The sequence below is a fragment of the Malaclemys terrapin genome, chromosome 3 (genome assembly GCF_027887155.1).
Source record: "Malaclemys terrapin pileata isolate rMalTer1 chromosome 3, rMalTer1.hap1, whole genome shotgun sequence".
Lineage (NCBI taxonomy): Eukaryota > Metazoa > Chordata > Testudines > Emydidae > Malaclemys > Malaclemys terrapin.
Window position 1 is genome coordinate 106,326,385 of NC_071507.1, and position 24,272 is coordinate 106,350,656.

The window sequence follows — 24,272 nt, forward strand, 5'->3', positions numbered from 1 at the left end:
TGTTACAGGAGTCAGCTTGGAGAAATAAAGTTCTGGTGCTTTGACTAACTAACCAATAACACTTATGCAGCAGGGTGACATTTGTTTAATAGTAATTTACTAAATTAACGGTCCATGCAAGAGGTTAAGTGATGCAAGAATGACTGAATGGGAAGGTTCCATGCTGTCACTGATAGAGAAATTTCTGGACCTTATGGGTGTTGCCTTTCTCCAGTCATTCATGCTAGCATATAACAAGTAAGCATCTGATGATGTGCAGAAGAAAGAGACCTGCCTTATCCAGACCCAAGTTTAAATGACAGGCAGGCAGAACCATTGACCTAATGAATACTGCAAGAGGTAGTGCATGAGAACATGGCTTCAAAATCAGCTCCAGGAAATAGTGGTTGATTTCTTCCATATACAAATAGAGGTGAAAGATTACAAAATGAGGAAAAAAAGATGATGAGAATGAAGCATATAAGCACAATGTGCAGCTACCTACAGTTGCTGTCTTTCAGAAGTATAAGTTCCTTATTACATCCTTGTTAGAACACCAGATCAAAACAAACGTTACAAAATTGAAGCCTCCCTGCTGAGCTAAATACCAGAAGATTTTAAAAAGGCAGTTTATGTACTAGTGACAAGAATATTTCCTCTCTCATCCAAGATCTTCGTTATGCATCACAAATTAAAGGGGATTAATCCTGTCTAAGAAAACAAAGTGTTACATGGCCTTGTAAATCACTAAGAAAGCTGAGAAGTTCTCAAACAAGGAATTCTTCCTATATTTCTTCCACATCTTCTCAAAGCCATAAATAGAAAAGTGTTTCTAGGTTATACTCTCCAAGTGACATTGATGGCAGCAGTTGCTATGCATTGCTTCCATCAGGGCACATGGTTGGAAGCAGAAAGGCAGTATGGTAAGGAACTGAATGAGCATTGAAAGGACTGCACTAGGAATGAAGAATATTTTCACAAAGTAGTACACAAGTTACATGCAGCAGTACCATCAATGAGGCACACAATTTCAAACATTCTTCCTAGCAAAAGCATATTGTCTTCATCAGAAACTAATATCTAGTAACAGCCAAGGCCGGTTTTAATTATCTGTGGATTATATGTTTTAGTGAATAGCTGACTTTTTTTTTTTTAAAAAAGTGACATGTCAAGAACCGGAGCATCTGACTATACAAAAGAAACGCGAAACTTCTATACGCGAAGTGCCAGGAAATGCACAAAGCAAACTACCTAGGTTATGCATTTAAATGCCAGCTCCAGTAATGTGACTTGTAACTGGCAGGCAAAGACATTCTAGAGGGACTGGATTAAGTTCCCGCTCCCCTTTTAATAGAGGGAGGTGGGCCGAAAGTGGCTCACACACGCACGTGCCAGGTTCCTGACTTCGGGCTTGACAACTCCACCTCCCCTAGCAGCGCCATGGCCCCGCTCCATAGCCCCGAGGGCAGCGCGGCACAGCGGGCAGCCGCTCCCAGACACCGTCCCGCGGCGAACAGCGGCTGCCAGGGCAGGCTAGCTGAGCGCGGCGGCACGTGGCAACGGCAGCGGGACCCGCTTCCCTCTCAGAGGAAGAACGTACCGGGTTCGGCCGACGCAGGAGCTCGCCCCAGCCTCTGCGAGCGGAACACCCCCCGCGCGCTTTGCTATTGGTTCAGCATTCGAATCCTCGCTTTCTGCCACGCCCCTAGCCCTTGGTGGGCCGATTTGTGCGTCACGCCCCCATCCGCTTTACCCAATGGGCCGTGCGAGGCGCTAGTTTTGATTTGATTTTTGCAGTGGCCTAGCACCGGGGTGAGGAAGGGGCGGGGGCTCCGGGAAGGGCCTCGTGAGGCCTGGAGGAGCGCGAGCCTGAGTAAGAGGGGAGGGGGCCGCACACGTCGCGTCACGCGCCTAGCGTCAGTCCCCTCCGCGGGCGAGCGCTGTAACCGTTGAAGGGGACGTGGCGGCGGCGGCGGCGCTGGGGGAAGGCGGGACGCGTCACGCTGGGTTGGGGGTGATTTAGGGTCTGTTCTTTGCGGGGTCCCTGGGCCAGAGCCGATGGGCGGGGCTGCGTGACGTGTCGGCCTTGGGTGCCCCGGCGGCCTCGCTGCTCCCGCTCTGGAGCGGGGCCGGGTTCGTTCGTGTAGGTGGCAGCGGCCCCGTCCTAGTGGCCGCCCTGTCCCCCCCCCCACTCCCCGGACCTCTCTCGGGGTGAGGCTGGGCGGACCCGGCGATCCCACCGAGCTGGGCCGCAAGTGCCTTGCAGCCCGTTCTGACCCCGGGCCGTTCCCCCCGCCTGGCCCGGGGACCGGCCCGTCGGAGTCAGTGGGGCTCCCAGCGCGACCTGAAAGCCCAGGGGCGGAGGCCCTCGTCTGGCGGAGCTGTCGTGTTGCCAGTTGGGATTTATTGGGGCACCTCGTTCACAACGCCTCCGTACAGAATAAAGTCTAGTCCTCGGGCGGCTCAGTGAGAGCTTCCTGTTCTTCGCCAGCAAACAAACGGGGGGCTTTTATGAATTCAGTAAAAGTAACCACATTTCACAGAACTTCCGAGTAGCTTTTCCATTACCAATATTTCCTGTTTCTTTAAAAATGGAGATATCCTATCTCCTAGAACTGGAAGGGACCTTGAAAGGTCATGGAGTCCAGCCCCCTGCCTTCACTAGCAGGACCAAGTACCAATTTTGCCCCAGATCCCTAGGTGGCCCCCTCAAGGATTGAACTCACAACCCTGGGTTTAGCAGGCCAATGCTCAAACCACTGAGCTATCCCTCCCCCCCCAAGGAAGTTGTTGATAAATTATTGGAAGAGAGAGGCCCTCCAATTGCATCTAAAACAATGGACTGTTCTTTATTTTTCAAATATTGCTGATTTTAAAACAAGATCCAGGACTAAGATCAGTGGGTCTCAAGTGAGTTCAGTATATTTAGGGGTCTAGCATTTGATGTTCTGGCTTCTCAGCTACCTTGGAGCTTGAAGCTGTTCTCACTGTGGTCAATGGCGATAGAAGTAAACCCTTAGTGTGTGGAGAAGTCTGAGCAGGAGTTTGTCTTGAAGTGATGCTCTCTTCTATTTCTAAGGTGCCCCAAGTACTCCTGTTCTCTTCTATTTGCAGCTGTAGAAAGGGTATCTGGAACTCTTCCGGGATGTATATGAAACTAATGTTTATAACCAACTTTTGAATTCTCAGACTGCTCTGTAAATGGCTCTACTGCTGAATCTCATAAGGCAACTGCTAGAATACTTTGGTGTACCAGCTGATCAGGTAAACTGATATTACTAGTGATGATCCATTGGTTTGCTGCTCAAGTTCATGGTTGTCTGGTAAGCATGAGTGAGGATAGGTGAGTGTGTGTGTTGTGTTAAGAGATTTCTGTTGGTGTGTGCCGGTGGTGAATGAGGAATGTGTGCTGCAGTAAGGGGTGATATGTTCTTGGGGTTATTGCATAATTTATACATGTACCAGTAACCCTACGTGTACATTTAATTATAGTGGTATAATTATTCTGGTAAACTTCCTTCTGTAGACAAGCCATAAGGCCCATCTGATGATTTTACTTGTCTGTTACATTTTGCCTTCATATATTAACTGGTGTGTAAAGACTTCCGAATAGCAATTAATTCCATATTTTATAGACCCTGATCATGGGAGGTGCTGTGCACATACAGTTCCTATGGATTTCAATAGAAATTACAGGGACTCACCAGTTTTGGATCAGGACCATAATGCTGAGAAAACCTAATGTGTCAGACTGTTATGCAACTCTTTTTGGTGTGTATTACACTGAAAATGTCCAGCACTAATTGTAGCGCCACAAGTTTTAATCTCAAAGAACTTATGTTTGCTCAGCATTTCTCAGATCTATGTGCAAACTTAAATAATGTGGTAGTAAAAATGCCACCACCTGTTCTACACCACTGTTGCTACTGGTGGAACTGCACTAGTGCTAGACCAACTGTAGGAAAAGTGCTAGTGTAGACAAGGTTACACTGATTAACTTTTGTTTTGTTTTTTGTTTAAACTTCTCTGGTTTGACAGTAGCTTTTTCTTTTGGCAGTTCATACCAAGGTGGGAAGCTCATATAGACAATAGCAGCATTGGCCGTATGATTGAAACATGTCTTTTTTCAACCCCCTTCTCAAGAAGGCACTTTCAGCAGGTATATGCTATCATAAGGAAATGTCAGGTGAAAGTATCTTAAACTTTTTTTATGATTTCCCCACCCATTTTTGCTAGCAGTGGTTTGTGTATCCAGATACAGACTATATTGACTCATTCGTTCTGGGTCATCCTTTGTTCTCCAACAGACCTTCTAGATACCCTCCTGTCTAGGAGGTGTAGTTAGTTTCACCCCCTATTGGTTTTCATGTAGAATGTCCTGGCACATCATCACGTACATCCCAGAAACTTGAAAACTGGTCCAGGAAGAGAGATGCTCCTGAGGCCATTTCTGAACCCTTGCTCCCTTAGGATAGCAAACATTTTTGTAGACCAATCTAAGTATGTAATGGTCAGATCACGTATGGTACGATCTCTTAATGATTTTGAAAAATATAAATGTTTGTACCATTGAGTTAAAAACCCATATTTCTTTTGTTTAACTTTTAGATTATATCAGTTTGGCAAAGTAAGGAATATGGATCTACGCGAAGCATTGTTCGTAGACTTGGGACAGTTCTTTCTTTAGAACCTTGTCCAAGACCTCACTTTCAGGTGAGTGGGTTATTGCTACTCTTAATATTTAATTATTTAAGCAAGAAGTCTCACATTAAATTTAACAATGGCTTTCCTAATCTTTTTATCTTTCATGACTATGGTATACTACATCTTTTCTGTTCAATGACTTTCATTTATCTAATACTGAGTCCCTCTTATTTGAGGAAGTTTTATTGTTAAACCCAAATTCTTTACTTTGCAGAGGCCTGACTACTTCTTTTTTTTTTTTTTTTTAGATGGTCCAAGACCTGAATTCTTTGGATTATGACGAACGAAGTACAACTCCAAATCCTGTAGTTCCATCTCTTGGTGATATTCTGAGGGTGGTAAATGATGAGGGAGAATCTTTTGCTAGATTTAGGCAAGTAAAGGCTCTGTGCTTATTTTGGTAGGAATGACTCAGATCCTGTAGCCTGTGATACTGGCAATTGTCTAAACCTTTCTGGGCCCTAGCAAAATTGACACTTTAGAAGTTAGCTCTTTCTCTTGATTTCCCCCCCCCCCTGCCCCCCCCCAGGAATTCTTGCCTACCCTTTAGCTAGCATTATATAGCATACACATAGATTTGGAGGATTGTGGGGTGAACGTTGATGGAATCTAATCCTAACACTCCATGAGATTATCACCTCTAACCTCTTATTTTTGGGTAATGAACACTATCCCCTTTTCCCAGATGAGAACACTGGGACAGAAATAATAAAGGGTCCCTGTTAACTCAAAATCAATTTTGTTAATTTTTTACCCATTGCTGTTACTAGCAAACCTTTGAGATTACGATAACTGAAAGAAAAGTTTTAAGTATTTTAAGTTTGTTTGCCTTGTGTATAGGCTGTTTCACCATTTCTTCTTTCATTTAATTTTTTCTGCTTTCATGCAGTCCAAAAGGAAAATAAATTACATTTTCCTATTTTAGTAATTGTAAAGCAACAAATATTGTTGCGAAACTTGGACAGGCATAGCACATGAAGTTTAACTTTAAAATAATTAATAGACACAAAATTGACTGTGTCCCTTTTAAATGACTTTTACCCAAGGTCACAGAGGAAGTGGATATTTCAGAGGTAGAATTTAGTTGTTTATGCTGCTTAGTGTGCTCAGACGACTAACCCACAGCTCAATTAACATTTGGTATTTTTATTGGATATTGCAAATCTAGTTTTTATATTGCATGGGTTTGTCGTCTTCTGATCTTGTTGTTTGTTGCTGTGAAACTACAAGAAGAAGTAGGGAGATCTGAATTGGCTGGTATGTTTTGCTTTTTTGGGGGGTTAGAAGGAATATTGGAGTTCTAATGTCTCTTCTTACCACAATACTTAAGCTGTTAATGATGTCACGTTGCCTCTGTACTACAAAAACTGAGAGAATTGCACAAATCATAGAAAAAGAGAATAATTTTTATGATCTGGCAATTTAGTTATTAGAAATGGCTCAGTAGGTGATCATGAGACTTTCTCGGACAGCTACACACAGAGCTATATATGCTATACAGTAAATGGGACCTAGTTGCCAAAGAAAAGAGGAGTTTGTAGCCAGCTTTAGTGGTTTATCTCCCCAGTTTCTTGGGTCTTGACTGTGTTATTCTCCAGGCTGCCTCATTAATCAGCCTACTCGTATAGTTTCCCCATTCTAACTGCTCTAGGTCCATGGAATACTTGAAGGGAGCATGCATTGTAATCCAAATTAACTTCTTGTTGGGTAATCTGGAGAGCAAGAGAAAACTGCAGGTAGATCCTGGTAGGGCAGGGAGACAGAAGGCAAAATGTTACATGCCTGCCTAAAGTGAAATGATGAATTCCATGACCTCTTGGGAAAAATGCCAGATTCCTTGGCTGGAAAACCCACTGGGCCCTGATTGAGATGAAGAATAAAGCAGGTCTCACCATTTAAGGTTTTTATTTCAGGCTATCTACTCAAGCAGGTGACAGATTATCAGTTTATACACACTTAATATTTTGTAATAACTGCCATAAGGGCTACAATGTGTGTCTAATATTCCCCGCAGTGCAGCTATCTTGTCCCTGAACCCATATGCTGCTTCTGGGGCTACTAACACTCTTGGGAGTCCTAGCTGGGTGTGTCTCATCACCTTCTACATCCATTTCACTTCCTTGTTTGTGCATCTAAATTTATAGCTGCCCCCTTCCTGATTGTATCTAGGCAGAAAGTGCTCTTTGTTCCCTCTTTTTACAACCCAATCATTCAGCATAACCATTGTGTAATGGTCAATCTCTGCTCCTGAGTAAATTGCCCAAGTATTCTAACAAGTGCATTTTCAAGGAGTTTTTCTTCTTATTGGTGATAAACTTGATAACCTTTTTTAAAAAATTGAATACTTAAAAATGCAAAATTTAATGCTTATAAAACAATGTAATGCAAAATGGCTTGTGAAAGAGATGAAGCTCTGAAACATTAAAGCCTAATATCATTGTCAATGGTGTTTCATAACTTCAATTTCTTGTGCCAGTAACTTACAAAATGCATTTCTAACCTAATTCTTTTCCCTGTGGGGGGCATGAAATTGTTACTACTCAGTTGAAACTTTTAAAAGTTTATATTTTTATATTTTAGGGCTGAATCAAGGGGAAAGGAAATAATTACAGTTGACCATGATGTATCTCCAGCTATAGTTTCCTTGCCAACTGCTCTAAAAAATAGAGCAGAGAAAGAAAATCTTGTGAATGAAGAAGCAATTAAAAAAATTTCTGCACTTGAAAATGAGTTAACCCTTCTTCGTGCCCAGATTGCTGCAATTGTTGCAGTGCAAGGATCAAGAAATAGTAATCAATCAGGTACACTTGTTTTTGTTTGTACTACGGTCTTAAAACTTTGAGCTTTCCTTTGTTTTATGCCCATAGTACTTATCCCGTGATTTACTTTTTATCTAAATTTCTGTGAATTAAGTGAAAAGTATTTTGAATGCAGGATTGTTTTTGTCTGTCTCTATTTCTTATATTCATAAAGTAATTTTTTTCACTCTCCTCACTTTGTGGACAGTTCATCACCTTCAAGTTGGAGTTGATTTAAATCATCTTTTTTTTACTGGTGAAGCCCACAAGAGTATGTGTATCATTCTGCACTGTCACCTGGGAGAGTGCCTGGGCCACCATTTTGATAGCTTCACCCTTTGTATTATAAGGATGAGCAAGGAGCAACCCTATATTTAGCCTGCCTAGCACTCTGCATTATAGAAGATTCTTCTGACCTTTTTTGTTCTAACATCTAAATTGTTTGTAGCAAGTCTTTATAATGTGACAGGGGAAAGGCCCTTGGGCCAGAGGGTTTTTCTTGGTCTTGTGGAATTCTGTATAGGTTTAGCTGAGTTATAAACTGTTAATTACCATTTCCCTTGTACTTAGTAAAATTTTAGGTGTGCTGCCAAAATAACTGAAACATTCTAAAGAGCTGGAGCCATGTCTCAACAGCAACACGTTCTGTACTGGGTATGCCTGGGAGCTACTGTATCAATGAGAATTGTGCAGGTGGAAGGAGAGACGGGTTGGGGCTTGTTTGTATGCATTATGATATTCTTTTTAATTACATGGCCACATATGGCTTTTCCCCAACAGGACCCAGGCCTTGTTCAGTGCACAGGCAAGGGGGGAGGTTTAGCTCAATGGTTTGCACATTGGCCTGCTAAACCCAGGGTTGTGAGTTCAATCCTTCAGGGGCCCACTTAGGGATCTGGGGCAAAATCACTACTTGGTCCTGCTAGTGAAGGCAGGGGGCTGGACTTGATGACCTTCCAAGGTCCCTTCTAGTTCTAGGAGATAGGATATCTCCATTTATTTATTATTTATTTATTACAAATGGACAGAATTAAGGTTGCATAGACATCTTAAATCTGGCATTTTCCTAAGTTTTGAGTGCTTGATTTGAAACCTAAATAACTTTAGCTTAACAGTTTTGTTTTGTTTTTTCTTTCCTTTTTATGTAATTATTTCTGGTAGCACCATGTTGTGCTAGGTGTTTGACGTTTTAAGAAAAAATAGTCCTTCCCAGATTAGGATCTTGCAATATAGCTCAGACACCTTGGACTTGGCTTGATCTTCTCAAACTTTCAAATATTAGTAACGCGTTCTTTTAATTAAAAAAATAACTTATTTTCTTTGATAGGTTCAGATGTCTTGAATTCATTTGGCATTCCAAGTGGTTCTTTCCCAGTGCCAGCAATGACTTCTACTCCATTGTCCACCGCACCAGATCACTTTGTAATTCCTCCACCTCCCCCACTTCCCTCCATAGCACCATCTGGCTTTGAAGCCAGTAATTCAGCAATTGAACTTATTAAACAACGTCGTGCTGCAAGTAAGACCAGCTCAACAACTGTTGACAAAACTGAACACCAGAAGACCCAGGGTGTTCTTAGTATGATGGATGTTTTGAAGGATATAAACAAAATCCGACTGCGAACTATTGAGAAGTAAGTTGATTTTAAATGTAAACCAAAAATATGCGAACACCACAGTATTTAGGGAGCAGCAGATAACGCTGGGGTGAAAACCTGTTTAATGGACAGGTGCTCCTGACAACTGTCTGAGATGATGGAATCATAGGACTGAAAGGGTCCTCGAGAGGTCTTTGAGTTCCCTGCACTCAAGGCAGGGCTAAGTATTATCTGACTATCCCTGACAGGTGTTTGTCTAACCTACTCTTAAAAATCTCCAATGACAGAGATTCCACAACCTCCCTAGACAATTTATTCCAGTGCTTAACTACCCTGACAGGAACTTTTTCCTAATGTACAATGTAACCTGCCCTTGCTGCAATTTAAGCCTATTGCTTCTTATCCTATCCTCAGAGATTAAGGAAAACAATTTTTCTCCCTCCTCCTTCTAACAACATTTATGTACTTGAAAACTGTTATCCTATTCCCTTTCTGTCTTCTCTTCTCCAGACTAACCAAACCCATTTTTTTTCCAATCTTCCCTCATAAGTCATGTTTTCCATTTTTGTTGCTCTTCTCTGGTTTCTCCTATTTGTCCACATCTTTCCTGAAATGTGGTGCCCAGAACAGCACACACTACTCCAGTGGAGGCCTAATCAGCACGGAGTAGAGCGGCAGAATTACTTTTTTGTCTTGCTTACAGCACTCCTGCTAATATATCCCAGAATGTTGGTGTTTTTTTTTTTTTTTTGCAACAGTGTTGCATTGTTGACTCGTATTTAGTTCGTGATTCATTCTGACCCCAGATCCCTTTCTGTAGTACTCCTCCTTAGGCAGTCATTTCCCATTTTGTATATATGCAACTGATTGTTCCTTCCTTAGTGGAGTACTTTGCATTTGTCCTTATTGAATTTCATCCTGTTTACTTCAGACCATTTCTTTAGTTTGTCCAGATCATTTTGAATTTTAATCCTATCCTCCAAAGCACTTGCATCAACTCCCAGCTTGGTATCGTCTGCAAACTTTAAGTGTACTCTGTGCCTTTATCTAAATCATTGATGAAGCTATTGAACAGAACCGGACCCAAACTGATCCCTGTGGGACCCCACTTCATATACCCTTCCAACTTGACTGTGAACCAGTGATAACTACTCACTGGGAACAGTTTTCCAACCAGTTATGCACTCACCTTGTAGTAGCTCCATCTAGGTTGTATTTCCCTAGTTTGAGAAGGTCATGCAAGACAGTATCAAAAGCCTTATTAAAGTCAAGGTATACCACATCTACTGCTTCTCCCCTATCCACAAGGCTTGTTAGGCATGTAGTTTGTCATTTAATACTTTCCTAAGGGTACATCTACACAGCAAAACTCTCCCCCCGCCCCCCCCCCCCCCCCCCCCCCCCCGGCCCGGCCCGGCAGTGAGTCTCAGACCCAGTGTCAATTGATTCAGGCTTGCAGTATGGAGCTAAAAAAAGCAGTGTACATATTCCTGCTCAGGCTCTGAGACCCTCCTTCCTTGCCGTGTCTCGGCCTGGGCTCCAGCCTCAGTGGGAATGTCTATTCTGCTATTTATAGCTCTGTAGCACAAGCCCCAGGAGCCTGGGCTCTGACACTCACTGCCACTGTTTTGGGGTTTTTTTGTCCTGTAGATGTACCCTGAGAGATTTTGAGCAGGCAATTTTTCCCTTAGAGTGCTGCATCTTCACTGCCTAGAGTATCAAGTGAAAATATATTACATACAAAAGCAAAGCATTGTCTAATTTAAAACTAATCTCCTGCATAGGTCGGTCAGTCTTTTGTCTCCTGTTTTTTTTTTTTTTGTGTGTGATTGGGGCTATTTGGAGTTCACTTACAAAATCAGCTAAACGTGCAGGAAAACAAATCTGAACAAACAAACTTTTGAGTTCATTGTAAAAGGACAACTCCTTGGGGAAATATTGGGAAACTAACAGTACATCCAAAATACATTAATTCTAACTTTGAAGTCTTCAAACATGTATAATGCACGTGTCTATTTTAACTGAAGATTTTACTGAACCTAGACCCAAGTCCTTTAGTTTGGTCAAATAATTTTTAATTTTTACATGGTTTTGGTCAAAATGCGAAACTTATGTGATTACAAAACATATGATTATTAAATATTTGTGTGACTGATATCCTGTGTTCAGAGCCAAACTGCTCTTTTAGATGCGATACACAGGAAACTAAATAAACACATTTACTGAACTGGAATAAAAGTATACTCTAAGGAAGTAGGATAATGTCTGTTTAGAGATCACTATTGAGGAAAAAAAATTAGTGTGTATATATAAGAACAGAGGGTGAAATCCTGGCCCAAGTCAATGAGTGTTGTCAACTGGGCCAGGATTTCACCAAGCATATTGTACCAAGTGTTTATTAAAAGGCCCTTTTTAAAAAATTTCATATCTGGAAATAACTGGCACAAATAATTGTGGGTACATTTTCTAGTATAGCAGATTTTAATAAGGCTTTACGTGCCTTCAGCATGTGATTTCACCACATAAGTACTAGGGGCCAGTTTCACAAAAGTGCTTAGGCCCCTAAAGAGGCAGTTAGAAGCCTATGCCCAACATTTCACCACCACTAACATTCTCAAAACTACTGCTCAGTTGCTGCCTAACCCTGTATGCACCTAAATTCCTTAAGGACCTAAGTTTCTGTTGGTAGGTGTGCTCGAACTGCCTAAGCCCTGACACTGCCCTGCATCAACTGAGCTTCTGGGAGCTCTCTTGCACACCTAACCCCAGCGGGATTCTCGCATTAGGTGTTCCCCCTCCCCCACCATCTATCTCACTTGAAGGGCCTGATCTGGTCCACACAAGGCAGTTGGGGCGGCAAGCAGATCAGGAATTTTTGTGGCTGGCTGACTGATTCAGAATACCCAGTGGTTCAGGCACTCACCTGGGATGTCACAAACCTGGGTTCAAGTCCCTGGTCCAAATCCGGCAGAGTGGGGATTTGAACTTGGGTTTCCAGTATACGAGGTGAGTTCCCTAACTACTGACCTTTTTGGCTGTGTGTGTGGGTAGGGGGAAATCTCTTTGATATTTCACAGGAAAGAGTCGACCTCATTCAAGAGCCTAACTCCAAGAGAGGGTTCACGACTGAGAATCCCAAGCGGAGATTGGTGACTTCCTTTGGCCAGTCACTCTGGCACGTGAGGCCCAGATCAACAAGGGTTAGACTCCTAATTCCCTTTGTGCATCTGGGCCCAAAGCCCCATTACTTTCCTTGGCATTTCACTCCTGGCTAGCTTAGGCATCTCCCTGCTCAGCTTGCTGGCTTCTGAGAATCCCTTTCTTACTATCTAACTCTCCTATACAATGCGTGGAGAGCCTAGGTGCCTAACTTGAGGCTGTAAATTCCACTGGGTGGCAGGTTGCCTAGAAGTTAGTCATTGCAATGTCTAAAGTCCCTTTCTAGTTCCAAATGCTACAAATTAAACTTTCAATTCCATTTGCAAACCTACAAACTGTATCCACAATCTTTGAGCACGAACTTGTGGGCAGAGCTGAGGTTCTCTGAAAAATCAGGGCTGATTTACTCAGTGCTTTGGATTCATAAATTATACATGACTGGCTTTCAAATAGATATTTTAATAGTGTTTCTAACTTCACGTTTGGAAGTTTAGATACACACTTGAGAACAAAACCAACCACTGATGCATCTATGCCAATTTAGCATCCAGTTGCTGGTTGTGGATATTTTGTTGAAGTGTCCTTGTTTGCAAATGGGCCCTTGTGTGGCTGACTGGATGAACATGTATATTTGCAAGTTTAATTTTTAATTGACGTCTTGCATCCGACCATATTACTTTATTATTGTAAAGTCTTTTGACAAACTTTACAGCTTTTTGTTGATCTTTATAAAAACTCATGAAGATCCAGTGTTTTAACTGAAAACAAATAGGGACGGTGGAGTACTTTATGAGCATTGAATTAACTTTTTCCCTGATTCATAGATTCTAAGGCCAGAAGGGATCATTGTGACAGACCATAATTGATACAGCAGTATCTGGCAGTACAATGGAGACCTCCTTTTTAAAATTGTATTTTTATAGGCCTGCCACGCTATTCTAATACCTGAATAAGGAAATAATATCAGAGGTATTATGAACAACTGAAGTATTTGCTGTGACTGTAGGCAGGGGATTTTTCTCAGTATTGTTGCATTTACTTTTATTCATGTTTGGCCATGGTAAGCCATTTCAGAATACAGTAAGCTATATTACTTGCTAAGTTATGTTTCTATAACCTGAATGGTATGTGAAGCTGGTCTAAGGTGTAGAGCACACTGGGATAATGTAATTACTCTCCAGGATCAGCATTAAGTTTTCATGGACTGGACACAGTTTGTCTTTGTTCTTTGTAGGTCACCTGGCGGTACACCTCTTCCTAAGACAAGAAAAAGGCGGAGTTCACAGTGGGATCCAGCAGCTCTAATAGCTCAGGCTCTAAAGCAGAAATTTGCACATCAAAATGGCAATGATTCATTGGACAAAGAAAACAGATCTTGTAATACCTCCCCGTTTTCCAGTCCAGAAGCCCCTCTGGTAAGCTCTTATTTACTTTCTCGCTCCCCCAAAAAACAAACAAAAATCCCTCATTGTGCTTTCCATCGCTTACACTCTCAGGGAATGTTGGTGGTCTCGAGACTCTGGAATCATGGAAAACCAGTGAGTGAGTGGCATGGCTAGTCAGTGGAATTAACTGTCATGTAACACTGAAGAGAAGAGTGGAACTGTGAACAGATAGGGGCTTAGTTTGTTAAAATCTTAAAATTTGTAGAAAATGGGCAGAACATCTGATAATGTGACTAGAGGAAAGCTTGACTAGTTCTTATTTTTTCAGTCCTCAGTGTCAATTTCACCAAGTGCCTGTTTTTTATTCTTAGTTTAAAAGTGAAAGCTGAAATCAATACTGTGAAAGCTGGTTGGTTACCAAACATGTAAACGTGTGACTCAACATACCTATCATCAAAGGAAATGGTAGAAATCAAGTGACTAACTTGACTGAAGTAATGAAAACAGAATTCCTTCTAAAGTTTAAATATACTCAATGTCAAGTGGCAGATAGAGAAGACTCATGTTTTGATTAAAAAAATGCAGATAAACTTTTTCTGTGAGATCTTTGGAAGGTTTTATTCAGTGGCCCTGTGCTCTTGAAGAGGAAGAGTAGATTACATCAGTGTGATCATGCAAGTGAGACGTTAACAATGGTATTATAATTGAACATAGCAGCAATGATAATTTGATTACTTCACAGCTTTCCAGCATCTGCTTCATTCAAGAGTAATTTCTATTAATCTTTAACACCCCCAAAAAGGCAAAGATCAGCTAGTGATTACCTTTAAGTTGTTTATGGCAAAGTCTAGAACTTGATAAGAAAGTTCGAGCTGCCTTATGCTATCAGAATTATCTTCTATCTAGCACAAAAGGAACACCTGATATAACCAATTGAAGTTCTTTGCCTTGAATGTACTCTTCTGGACTGATTTAAGTTTCTATGTATGCTACTAGATGCTCCAAGTGAGAGAGAGAGAGAGAATACAAGGGCTAACAGAATCAACACTTCTATTAAAACAAGATGATTGATCAAACATGAGAATTGACCTGATAATAACTACAAGCATGCATGTATTGAAAAAGTGTTCCTCATTAGCATTACTGATTTTTCATCTTTAAAAACCAAGAATGCAGAGAGATGTCTGACAAACCTATGTCATTTGTTCAAAAAATAAAAATACAGTGATAGATTAGAGAATCCTGGTGTGGGGGGGGGGAAGGAAGGAGAGAGAGAGAGAGAGAGACACGCACGCACCTCCATGCTGGGTAAAGGGGCTACAGTGGTGTAAAAAATCATCATTCCCCTGCTGCAGGAACTGTGGAAGATGGCCATAAGCCGTATCGTAGGACCCTTGGTAAGTACTGGCAATAGGAGCTGTGCTGTAGGTAGGAGGGCTGCGTTGGGGGTAGTTCTGCATAGATTCTGAGCAGTATTTCTGCCCATAAAGCAGCCTGCAGAGGCTAACGTAACTTAGCCAAGCCCGTACGGGGTTTTGTGTTATGTCAGGACCTGTCTAGCCACTGGAGTAGCTCAGGATTAGGAGGGCACAAAAGTGTTTTAAAGCCAGTATAGTGCCTCCACCACTTACTGCCCTCTTTCTCTTGGCCTGCAAATTCTGTGTAGTGCCTGTTAGAGGTGCATTATAGAATCTCACCTTTGATGTATTGGTGTTCAGCAACCTTATTTTAAATCTCATTTTGAAAAATATCTAACACAGTTCCAAAGTATGTTGTGGAACATCACAAATTCTGTTGCAGCCATCATCATATTCATCGTTGGTTGACTGAAGAAAGGGTTGATGTTCCACTTTTCCAGTGAAGCTAAGAATTCTCAGGAAGACTGTCTATATTTATGTCTTCTAACATAAGTGTGTTTTTGAAATTTGCATGGAATATGAGGAAAATTTAATATCAAAATAGTCTGCATTTTACACAACTGTACAACTAAGTGTTAAATTTATAAACACAATTGAACAAGATTAGAGATAGAATGGTTGCAGTCTCAATAAAAATTTAGGATGATTAAATAAAATAAAAACTGGAACTACACAGACAAAATCTGCATTATATTTCTGAGATACTACAGATCCCTTCCATTAAGTCAGTGGTTCTCAAATTTTAGTACTGGTGACCCCTTTCACATAGCAAGCCACTGAGTGTGACCCCCCTTTATAAATTCAAAACACTTTTTAAAATCTATTTAACACCATTATAAATGTTGGAGGCAAAGCGGGGTTTAGGGTGGAGGCTGACAGCTCACGACCCCCCATGTAATAACCTCATGACCCCCTCAAGGGTCCTGACCCCCAGTTTGAGAACCCCTGCATTAAGTAATCAAAACGATTGATCCCAAATACAAAAGTCACAGAACTGGTTGATCCCAGAAAAGGTTGTGTCAAATTGTTGGAAAACTGTGAAAGTAAGTTAATGGAAGACGACTGAACTCAATTTGTCAACTTTTAAGACCTGTTGTCCAACCAGCTTGTCCATCAACTGCTTGTGTGTGAGTGGGCACACATCTGCACTGCTCTATTCAAAATTTTTTTGCTGCTAAAAAAGGAAATGAGTTTATCTATATCTAAGGTCAGATACAAAAGCAATGGTAGGCCTTTTTATTTAGACTGGGGACTTCAAGCTTTTTGTTTTTAACAATGTGAATGTTCTCTTGTGTTTTGAGTAAATACTTACACATATGAAAGGGTTTGTTCATGTACGTAGTTTTAACTTCACAAAACATTTATGGGTTTCATTTTTCCCAGGCTGGGGGAAACTCCAACAGCCCTTCCAGCCTGCAGTATCTTTGTGTTAAATTTTATTCTTTCCCTGTTGAGTATTCTTAGACATTTTATAGAATTAATTTTTTTTTTTTTATTAGGTTGGACGTCACATTTTGAAGCCAAATTCAAAGAACAACCTCATAAAAGCTGAGGAAGTAACACAGATATCAACAGCAAAAGCAAGGGTACATATTTAACTGGTGGCGCTGTGTGGAAAAACCCAACAACTGGCATGCTTATGAGTGGCAGGACCATTTCAGGAACAATTCCATAAAATGTGTACACTGGGATGTGTACACTCCCATGCCCCAGGAGCTATGGTTTATAAAACTACCTCTTTTGATTTGAGTGTCCCAACAGCCAAGCTTGTCAGTGTGTTGTCTGCTTATAAAAAAATACTTTATTGGCATTTATTACTTTATAGCTGCAGACCAGAATGTTTGAAGATAACTTTTTAGATACTCTGAATGGGAAGCAGATCATATAAAAAAGACTGGATGTTTCTCAGTGTGGAGGCTGAAGTATACATGGGAGTGTGGAAACAAAATATTAATAGCTCAGGAAATTAAGTTTTAAGTGAAGTAGGTATGTTACTATGTAATCAATATTAATATTGTCCGTCATCGAGAGGGTAGCAGGTCTCCCTGAGCTTCATCATAGCTTCCTAAAGCAACTCAGCATTCCATGTGCAAACAATCTCTTAACTTATTCTGGATCAGCAGAGAAGTCCTGCTTACTATGAGTGATGGTACTTGCCTTGTTTTAATTAAGTCAGATATGAACTGTGTGTTAACTGCCTGCAATGAGGAAAAAGTTGTTGTGTTCTATAGCAAAAAAGGCTCTGGAGAGACTTCTGCTTGCACAAGCTTAGTATAAATTCATTATGTAAATAAACATTCATTGACTATGGTGTTTTTCCCTTTTTGCTTCCGTATTTTAGGTCAACATTTTGTTGTTTTGTACATAGTTTATAAAATAAATTTCCCTTTTATGTCACTGAAGGTGTTGTCCTGTACATCATTTGCAAATTCATTGTTTTGGGTTGGTTTTTTTATTTCTTGTGTTGTCACAGTTTTAAAAAGATTTGGTCAACTTTTTTATTAAATCAAGCATGCCCTCTAATAGACAATGAAAAGAGGAAAAGTAGATCTAAAATATAATCTCTCTCCCCTACCAGAATATTGGGGGAGGGAACCTATTAGTCATAAATTATAAATACCAAGCATACCTTATTGAAAGTGGGAGAAGTTCTTCAAGTTTTTTGTTTGCAGATATGCCAGTGCCAGTCTTCAGTGCCCAAGTGGACTTAGTTCCACCTGAAGCTGGGTGAAGCACAGAAACTGCCTCACTAGCCTGTGTAGGGTGAGCAGACCTCTGGTTCATGGTTAGAAGAGGCAGGAGGCCTGTAAATCTTACATTTCAGATCCTGAACGAAAACAAAGCTTGGAGTTCTTCACTGCAAACTCAACCTGCCAGTGCTGCAGTGCCCAAGGGTGTGACTCTGAGCTCAAGAAGAACTCTCAAATGCTTTCAGAGCAGACAGGGACCCTTGTTGTCTGGGAAGTGAGAGACATGGACTCTGTAGCACCGCTCACTAAATCCAGTGACTGAAGGCAGAAGAGCTTCCGCAAAAGAATCAATGAAGCCATGCAGAAAAACTTGATGCCAGAGCCTTCAGTGCCACATTGACATAGAGAACAGATAGATGAGCATACTATGTCCATGGGAAAGAAATTACCAGCACCATCTACCTCTACACCAGTACACCAATCAGTCTGCCCCAGTCCTATATTTGTTGAAACCTTGTGATTGAAACATCTCTCCTGGCAGTGGCTATTAAGTAGCAGAGGCTACAGATCCGTCAGCACAGATGTCCTTTGATTAGTATTTCACAGCTCCAAAAGGCTCGTTTGTATCCTCCCTGAAACTTAGGAGCCTGAGTTTCCATTATTAGAGACTTCTAGTTCTGTACTATCAAAATCTCTTCCTCAAAAAGTATCTTATACCTATAATGAAAATTCTCTTCATCAACATGACAGTGGGCCGGAGTATAGAAGCCATACTCTAGTTTTAAAGTCTTCAATTATTACCTCATCAATGGAGGGGTTTTAGTCTTCTGACTGACTCTTCTTCAAATTCCATCCCACTACCTAAGAGGAGAGCAAATCAGAAAAAATCAGTACACAAGAACCTCATTCTATTTAGTACACAAATTAGGTGTGTACGTCTTACCCATTTGTTCTGAAGCTTAGTCATGGTCTCAATACCCATAGTTTTCAGACAAGTTCACCCACAGTTTATGGGGAATCCTTGTAGATCACCAACTCTTAGTTCTCAGATGTCTCATCATTCTCCTGTTTGGGTTATGGCAACAACGAACATCAGATCTCTAGTGATAAGGAGGCACCACTTCATCAAGAAGATTAATCTAGATCCCCACATTGTTCTTAACCCTCACCTGCTGAGGCTGTGTCATCTACTATACCTGTGAGAATGCACAATTTTAAAGTCTTTGAAGAACTGTTGAAGCCCATGGCACAAATGCTGGAAGTCCCGTTGGAAATGGTACAGGAGAAGGCATATAAGCTTTCATATTTTTATAATCGGCATCTCAAGATAATCGCTTTATCTATAAATAAGTGTACTTTAGATTTGGCAAAGGATCTTTGGGCTTACTCCTGCCTTGGTTTTAGCTATTTCAAAATGTGCAGGTTGTAAATGACAGATACCGTCCAAAGATTGAGTATTTTTATACTCATCTGATTCTATTCACTTGTTGTTGCTGCAAATGAAAAATCAAGACTAATAGAAAAGTCAACTCTCAAAGAGACTAGACATCTTTGGGAGAAAAATGTATTTATTCGTCAGCCTAATTATGAAGCATGCTATCTAAATAAGATTACCTTCAGTGGGGCAGATTGTCTAGCTTTAGGAACAAGTTACCTTTGATCTAAATTAATCTTTAAATTATAATCTGTGAAGCTCTGTTAATTGCTAAAACCTCACTTCAGGCTGCACTGAATGCAGCTGATACAGGTGTCCATGCAATGGCTATAGCTGTTATGATGAGACCTGCATCAGGGTTGCCTAAGAACTACAGACAACCATTGAGGTTTCATCATTTGATGGGCAGAATTTATTTAGCGCTAAAATGGATGAGTCTCTTCATTCATTGAAAGACTCAAGATGTACTTGCAGATTACCAGGGCGTTATATCCCAGCTTTTAAAAGGAAGCAATCTTGCCCTCATTCTTCTTCCTTGAAATATAGGAATACTACACCTTCATATTTTCATCAACAGAGGTCTTCTGATCAAGCCAGGACTAGATTGAGTTACCAAAAGAAGAGATCAGCTCAATAATCCTTTTTGATAACCTTGCAATCAGGACAGACATGGCCATCAGCTCTGATCGAGGATCTTGGACTAATCTATAAGGATCTATACCCTTTCGTCCTTCTCTCTGGTTCCTATCTATTATTTTTCCAGGAGGCTTGGATGGCAATCGGCACAGATCAATGCGTGCTTCAAATAATCAAGGATGATTATGCTTTCCAGTTTAACTGTCCCTTCCACCCTTACCTCTTGCTGATCCTTCTTCAGGGACCATTTTCACGAGAGTGCTATGTGTCAAGAGATAATGACCTAATCAATATAGGAGCAATAGAATCTCAAGAATTTATAGGAAAGGGCTTCTTATTCCCTTTGTTTCCTCATATTGAAGAAGAAAATGAGGTTGGTGTCCAATCCTAGATCTCAGGCTTCTAAACAAATACATGCTGCATGCCAAATTTCATATGACAGGTTTCAGAGTAGCAGCCGTGTTAGTCTGTATCCGCAAAAAGAACAGGAGTACTTGTGGCACCTTAGAGACTAACAAATTTATTAGAGCAGAAGCTTTCGTGGACTACAGCCCACTTCTTCGGATGCATATAGAGTGGAATAAATATTGAGGAGATATGTGTGTGTATATATATCTCCTCAATATTTATTCCACTCTATATGCATCCGAAGAAGTGGGCTGTAGTCCACGAAAGCTTCTGCTCTAATAAATTTGTTAGTCTCTAAATTTCATATGGTAACTCTTGCTTAGATTATTCCTGGTCTAGATTCCATGGATTGGTTCATTACCCTCAGTTTACAGGACACTTATTTTCATGTGTTGATTCATACCACACACAAGAAGTACCTTTGATTAGTAGCTTTATGTAACTGTTACCAGTTCAGAGTACTTCCCTTTGGAATTTCATCAGCCCCAACGGTATTTACCAAATGCCTATCCGTAGTAGCAGCTCATCTCCACAAACAGGATTTATACATTTACCCTTATCTAGATGATTGGGCTATACAGGGAAAATCATGGGAACAGGTGTCCATGGTAGTAAGGAAGGTTTTCGTGCCTAGGTTTGAGGATTCATTTGAAAAAAAGGCAAAGCTGGTTCTGTCCCAATTGGCAGAATTTTGGGGGCTGTATTAGACTCATTAGCAGCAAGAATTTTTTTCTCTTTGGATAGATTTGAAATAGGACAGCTAATACTCCATCTTCATGAATGCCCTCAAGCATCTATCAAGATGTCTCAAATTTTTAGGCCATAGAGCGCCGTGTATTTTTGTGATTCCATTCACTAGACTACACCTCAGACCTTTTTAAAGTTGAAGCAGATTGTTCTACAAACCAAAAATTCATGCCATTGAGTGACAGTTCAGAATCAGATTCTGTCCTCTGTAGAATGATTGAGAAAATTTATTTGCAACAATTCTGTTTGCTTCTCTGCTACTGCCGAGAACTCTGATAACAGATGCACCCAAGAAGGATTGGGAAGCGCATATAGATCATGTTCAGACACATGGCCTCTTGTGCAATCAGGAATCCATTACACATAAATGTGTTGGTATTAAAATTGGTACGACTAGCTTGCAAGGCATTTCTACCACTGATCAAGCTGCCTGGACTTCAGCTCATACATTCATGGAACGTTATTAAGTGACTGCTTCCAGATCTGATGCCAATTTCAGAAGTACAGATGTACAGTCTCTTTTCAAATAACTCCTAGTTCCCACCTCCATGGAAAATAATTGCAGGCTAATCATCCTGAGTGGGATCCGCATGTGCGGTACTCAAAGAGAGAACGGTTACCTATCTTACAGTAACTGTTACTTTGAGTTTCAGAGTAGCAGCCGTGTTAGTCTGTATCCGCAAAAAGAAGAACAGGAGTACTTGTGGCACCTTAGAGACTAACAAATTTATTAGAGCATAAGCTTTCGTGGACTACAGCCCACTTCTTCGTTACTTTGAGATGTCTGCATCTATGGATCCCGTGACTTGTTCTCCTTCCCCGCAGCTTGGAGTCTTATGAATTCTGGGTGGTGAAAGAACTAAGTGACAGTTGGGGTTGCTATGCTTTTAAGACGTCTGGAGAAGAGGACCATGAGGACATGAGCAAATGCATGACTCCCACTGGACAGTACTAGTGAAAATTTTCCATATTACTGCACTGGTGCACCACACACCATGGGTAGGATACACATGTGCAGACATCTCAAAGTTACTGTAAGGTAAGTGTGACACGCTGTACCACATGTTCACCACTTTTATATGCTTATAGTTTGTAACTTGTGAGGTATCATTTGAAAACTCAGAATCTGCTGAATGTTATCCTGGTGAAATGGGTGTTTCAACATTATCTGTGAAGTTATGAGTTTCTACTGTATGATTATTACTGAAATGTGTTGTAATTCTAAGTAACACCCACAAACCTGTTTTTAGAGACGGACACACTGGCAACCCTGGATAGGTATCAACCGTCAAGTGGGCTATTACTTACTTAAGCAGCCATTCTTCAGTAACGGGGAGGTGTAAACAAGAAATTTACATTTTATCCCAGATATGGTTTGAATCTCACATACACGAGAATGTCTACACCCCAGCAGGGTGGGGTGGGGGGTGTAATCCTCAAAGAGAGGAGGGTATAAAAATGAGACAGTGACCTCCACAGGACCCCTCCCCTCCTTCCACCTCTTTGCTCAAGACAATGACTATCAAAGAACTGAACAAAGGGAGGAGTGGTTCCAAGTTGGACACAGTCTGTGAACTGTATGGCAGCTTATGCTGGGACAAACCTTTTGCTTTTAAGCCTATTAGCTTGGTAAAGTTATTAGAGGAATTAGCTTGTGTTTTTATCTTTATTTTTTTTTTGGTAGCCTATTCTGACTTTTACTCCTTATCACTTGTAATCACTTAAAATCTATCTTTCTGTAGTTAATAAACTTATCTTATTGTTTTATTTTTACCAGTGTGTGTGTTTGGATTAAAGTGTGTGGGGAACCTCTACTTGATAAACAAGGCTGATGCATAATTAATACCTAATGTTGGAATGACGGACTTACTATGAGCTCACACTGCCCAGGAAACTACTGACCAGTGAAAGATGCACATTTCTAGGGAACAAGGCTGGGACTGGGATATGTGGGTGTCACCCTGTGAGTAATTTGAGTGGCTAGCTAGTAGCACTCAATACTGTGTAGCTGGGAGCGAGTTATATGCTGAAAGCTGTCTGTGAGCAGAACCTGGTGAGGTGGTGTTCACCAGTAAAGCCGTGTCAGAGGCTCCCCAGGCTAGAGAATTAAGGGGGCATCCCTTTTCAATAGTTCAGATTGTACCCTGTGGAATGTCACAGTGAGTAACTGTTCTTTACCCCAGTTTTATTTGCTGCCTTTTCCATCATTTTCAGGCATGGGTTTGCATTATTTCAGAGTTTCAGACCAATGGGTACTGAAAACTGATATCAAAGGCTACTCCATAAAATCCCTGTCTCTCTTCAGGGATGTGGGAAACAGCGAGGTGGTGGTGGGGAGAAATGTTAATTGCTTTCTTCAACTATGAGCCATACATATACCACCTGAGGAGTTCAGAGGGAAAGATACATACTCCCGCTTCTGCCTTATCCCTAGAAGAAATGGCTCCCAGGAGAAGGATGTCCAATCCTGGACCTTAGGCAACTAACAAATTTATATGCCAATTCAAATTGAGACTGGTGACACTAGTTTTCCTCATCCTCTCTCTGGAAGCTCAGGATTACTTTGCTGAAACGCTTAACCTGAGAGTTGCCAATACAGGATACTTTTACTACCTTTCGACCTGTTAACAAAACAGCCCTGACTGTTAACAAAATACTTGGCAGTAGTGGCAGCCCACGTGAGAAGACAAGGAATACCTGTTTACCCATACTTGGATGAGTGACTTCTGAGAGGGAAATCCTAACACTAATTATTGAGCGCCTTATTCAGTCCTCAACCTGCTCTACTTCTGGGACAGAGTAAATTACAAGTCATTCCTACTCAGTCCGTAGAATTTATAGAGACTGTTCTAGATTCCAAGTGGACAAATCTTACTTAGATATATAACTACTCTCCTTTTCAGGCATGTGCAGTTGCTCATGATACTAAAAGATTCTGGCTTTATAGGAGAGATCTTAAATTATATTAGTACATAACTAAAACCTTCTCTTCATTGTGGTATAATGGTTTTATTGGCACTCATTTAGAATAACTTACATAATTCACTCATTGTTTTTGCCACTTGAGTAATTAAACTCTCCCAGTTTTTCCTGGTAAAACCTTTTATACCACTTCACCACCATACATTAATTATCTGACCTTAAAATCAATTATAAAAATGATCCAATATGCAAAAGCAATCAACTTCAGGTTGAACCTCTTACCAGCTGTGCTGTGAAGTCTTTGAAGAGAAGCTTTGACCTAAATTGCATCAAATTTGAAGACTATCTGCTGCTTTAAAAGCTTGGTGTGCTTTTTTAACTGTTTAATTTTGA

At 40.9% G+C, this 24,272-nt stretch overlaps 1 protein-coding gene across 4 annotated transcripts; it reads left to right on the forward strand.

The window, feature by feature from the left end:
- Positions 1–1,600: 1,600 nt before the first annotated feature.
- Positions 1,601–17,443, forward strand: MTFR2 (mitochondrial fission regulator 2). 4 transcript variants are annotated; one of them, XM_054024310.1, is made up of 9 exons: positions 1,601–1,852; positions 3,169–3,243; positions 4,037–4,138; positions 4,588–4,692; positions 4,932–5,056; positions 7,264–7,484; positions 8,809–9,115; positions 13,473–13,653; positions 16,541–17,443. In XM_054024310.1, the coding sequence occupies exons 2-9, from the start codon at positions 3,181–3,183 to the stop codon at positions 16,637–16,639; spliced, it is 1,203 nt and encodes a 400-aa protein (XP_053880285.1). In that variant the 5' UTR covers positions 1,601–1,852; positions 3,169–3,180; the 3' UTR covers positions 16,640–17,443. The 4 variants fall into 4 exon arrangements, with proteins under 4 accessions (XP_053880285.1, XP_053880287.1, XP_053880286.1 ...); XM_054024312.1 differs by lacking the exon at positions 1,601–1,852 and adding an exon at positions 1,934–2,003; XM_054024311.1 differs by lacking the exon at positions 1,601–1,852 and adding an exon at positions 2,046–2,122.
- Positions 17,444–24,272: the final 6,829 nt, after the last annotated feature.

Excerpts from the sequence above, each read along its gene's own strand:
- MTFR2 (XM_054024310.1), top strand. The coding sequence starts at position 3,181 with ATGGCTCTACTGCTGAATCTCATAAGGCAACTGCTAGAATACTTTGGT. Across the intron at positions 3,244-4,036 it reads TTGGTGTACCAGCTGATCAG|TTCATACCAAGGTGGGAAGC; the intron begins GTAAACTGATAT and ends TTCTTTTGGCAG. Across the intron at positions 7,485-8,808 it reads AAGAAATAGTAATCAATCAG|GTTCAGATGTCTTGAATTCA; the intron begins GTACACTTGTTT and ends TTTCTTTGATAG.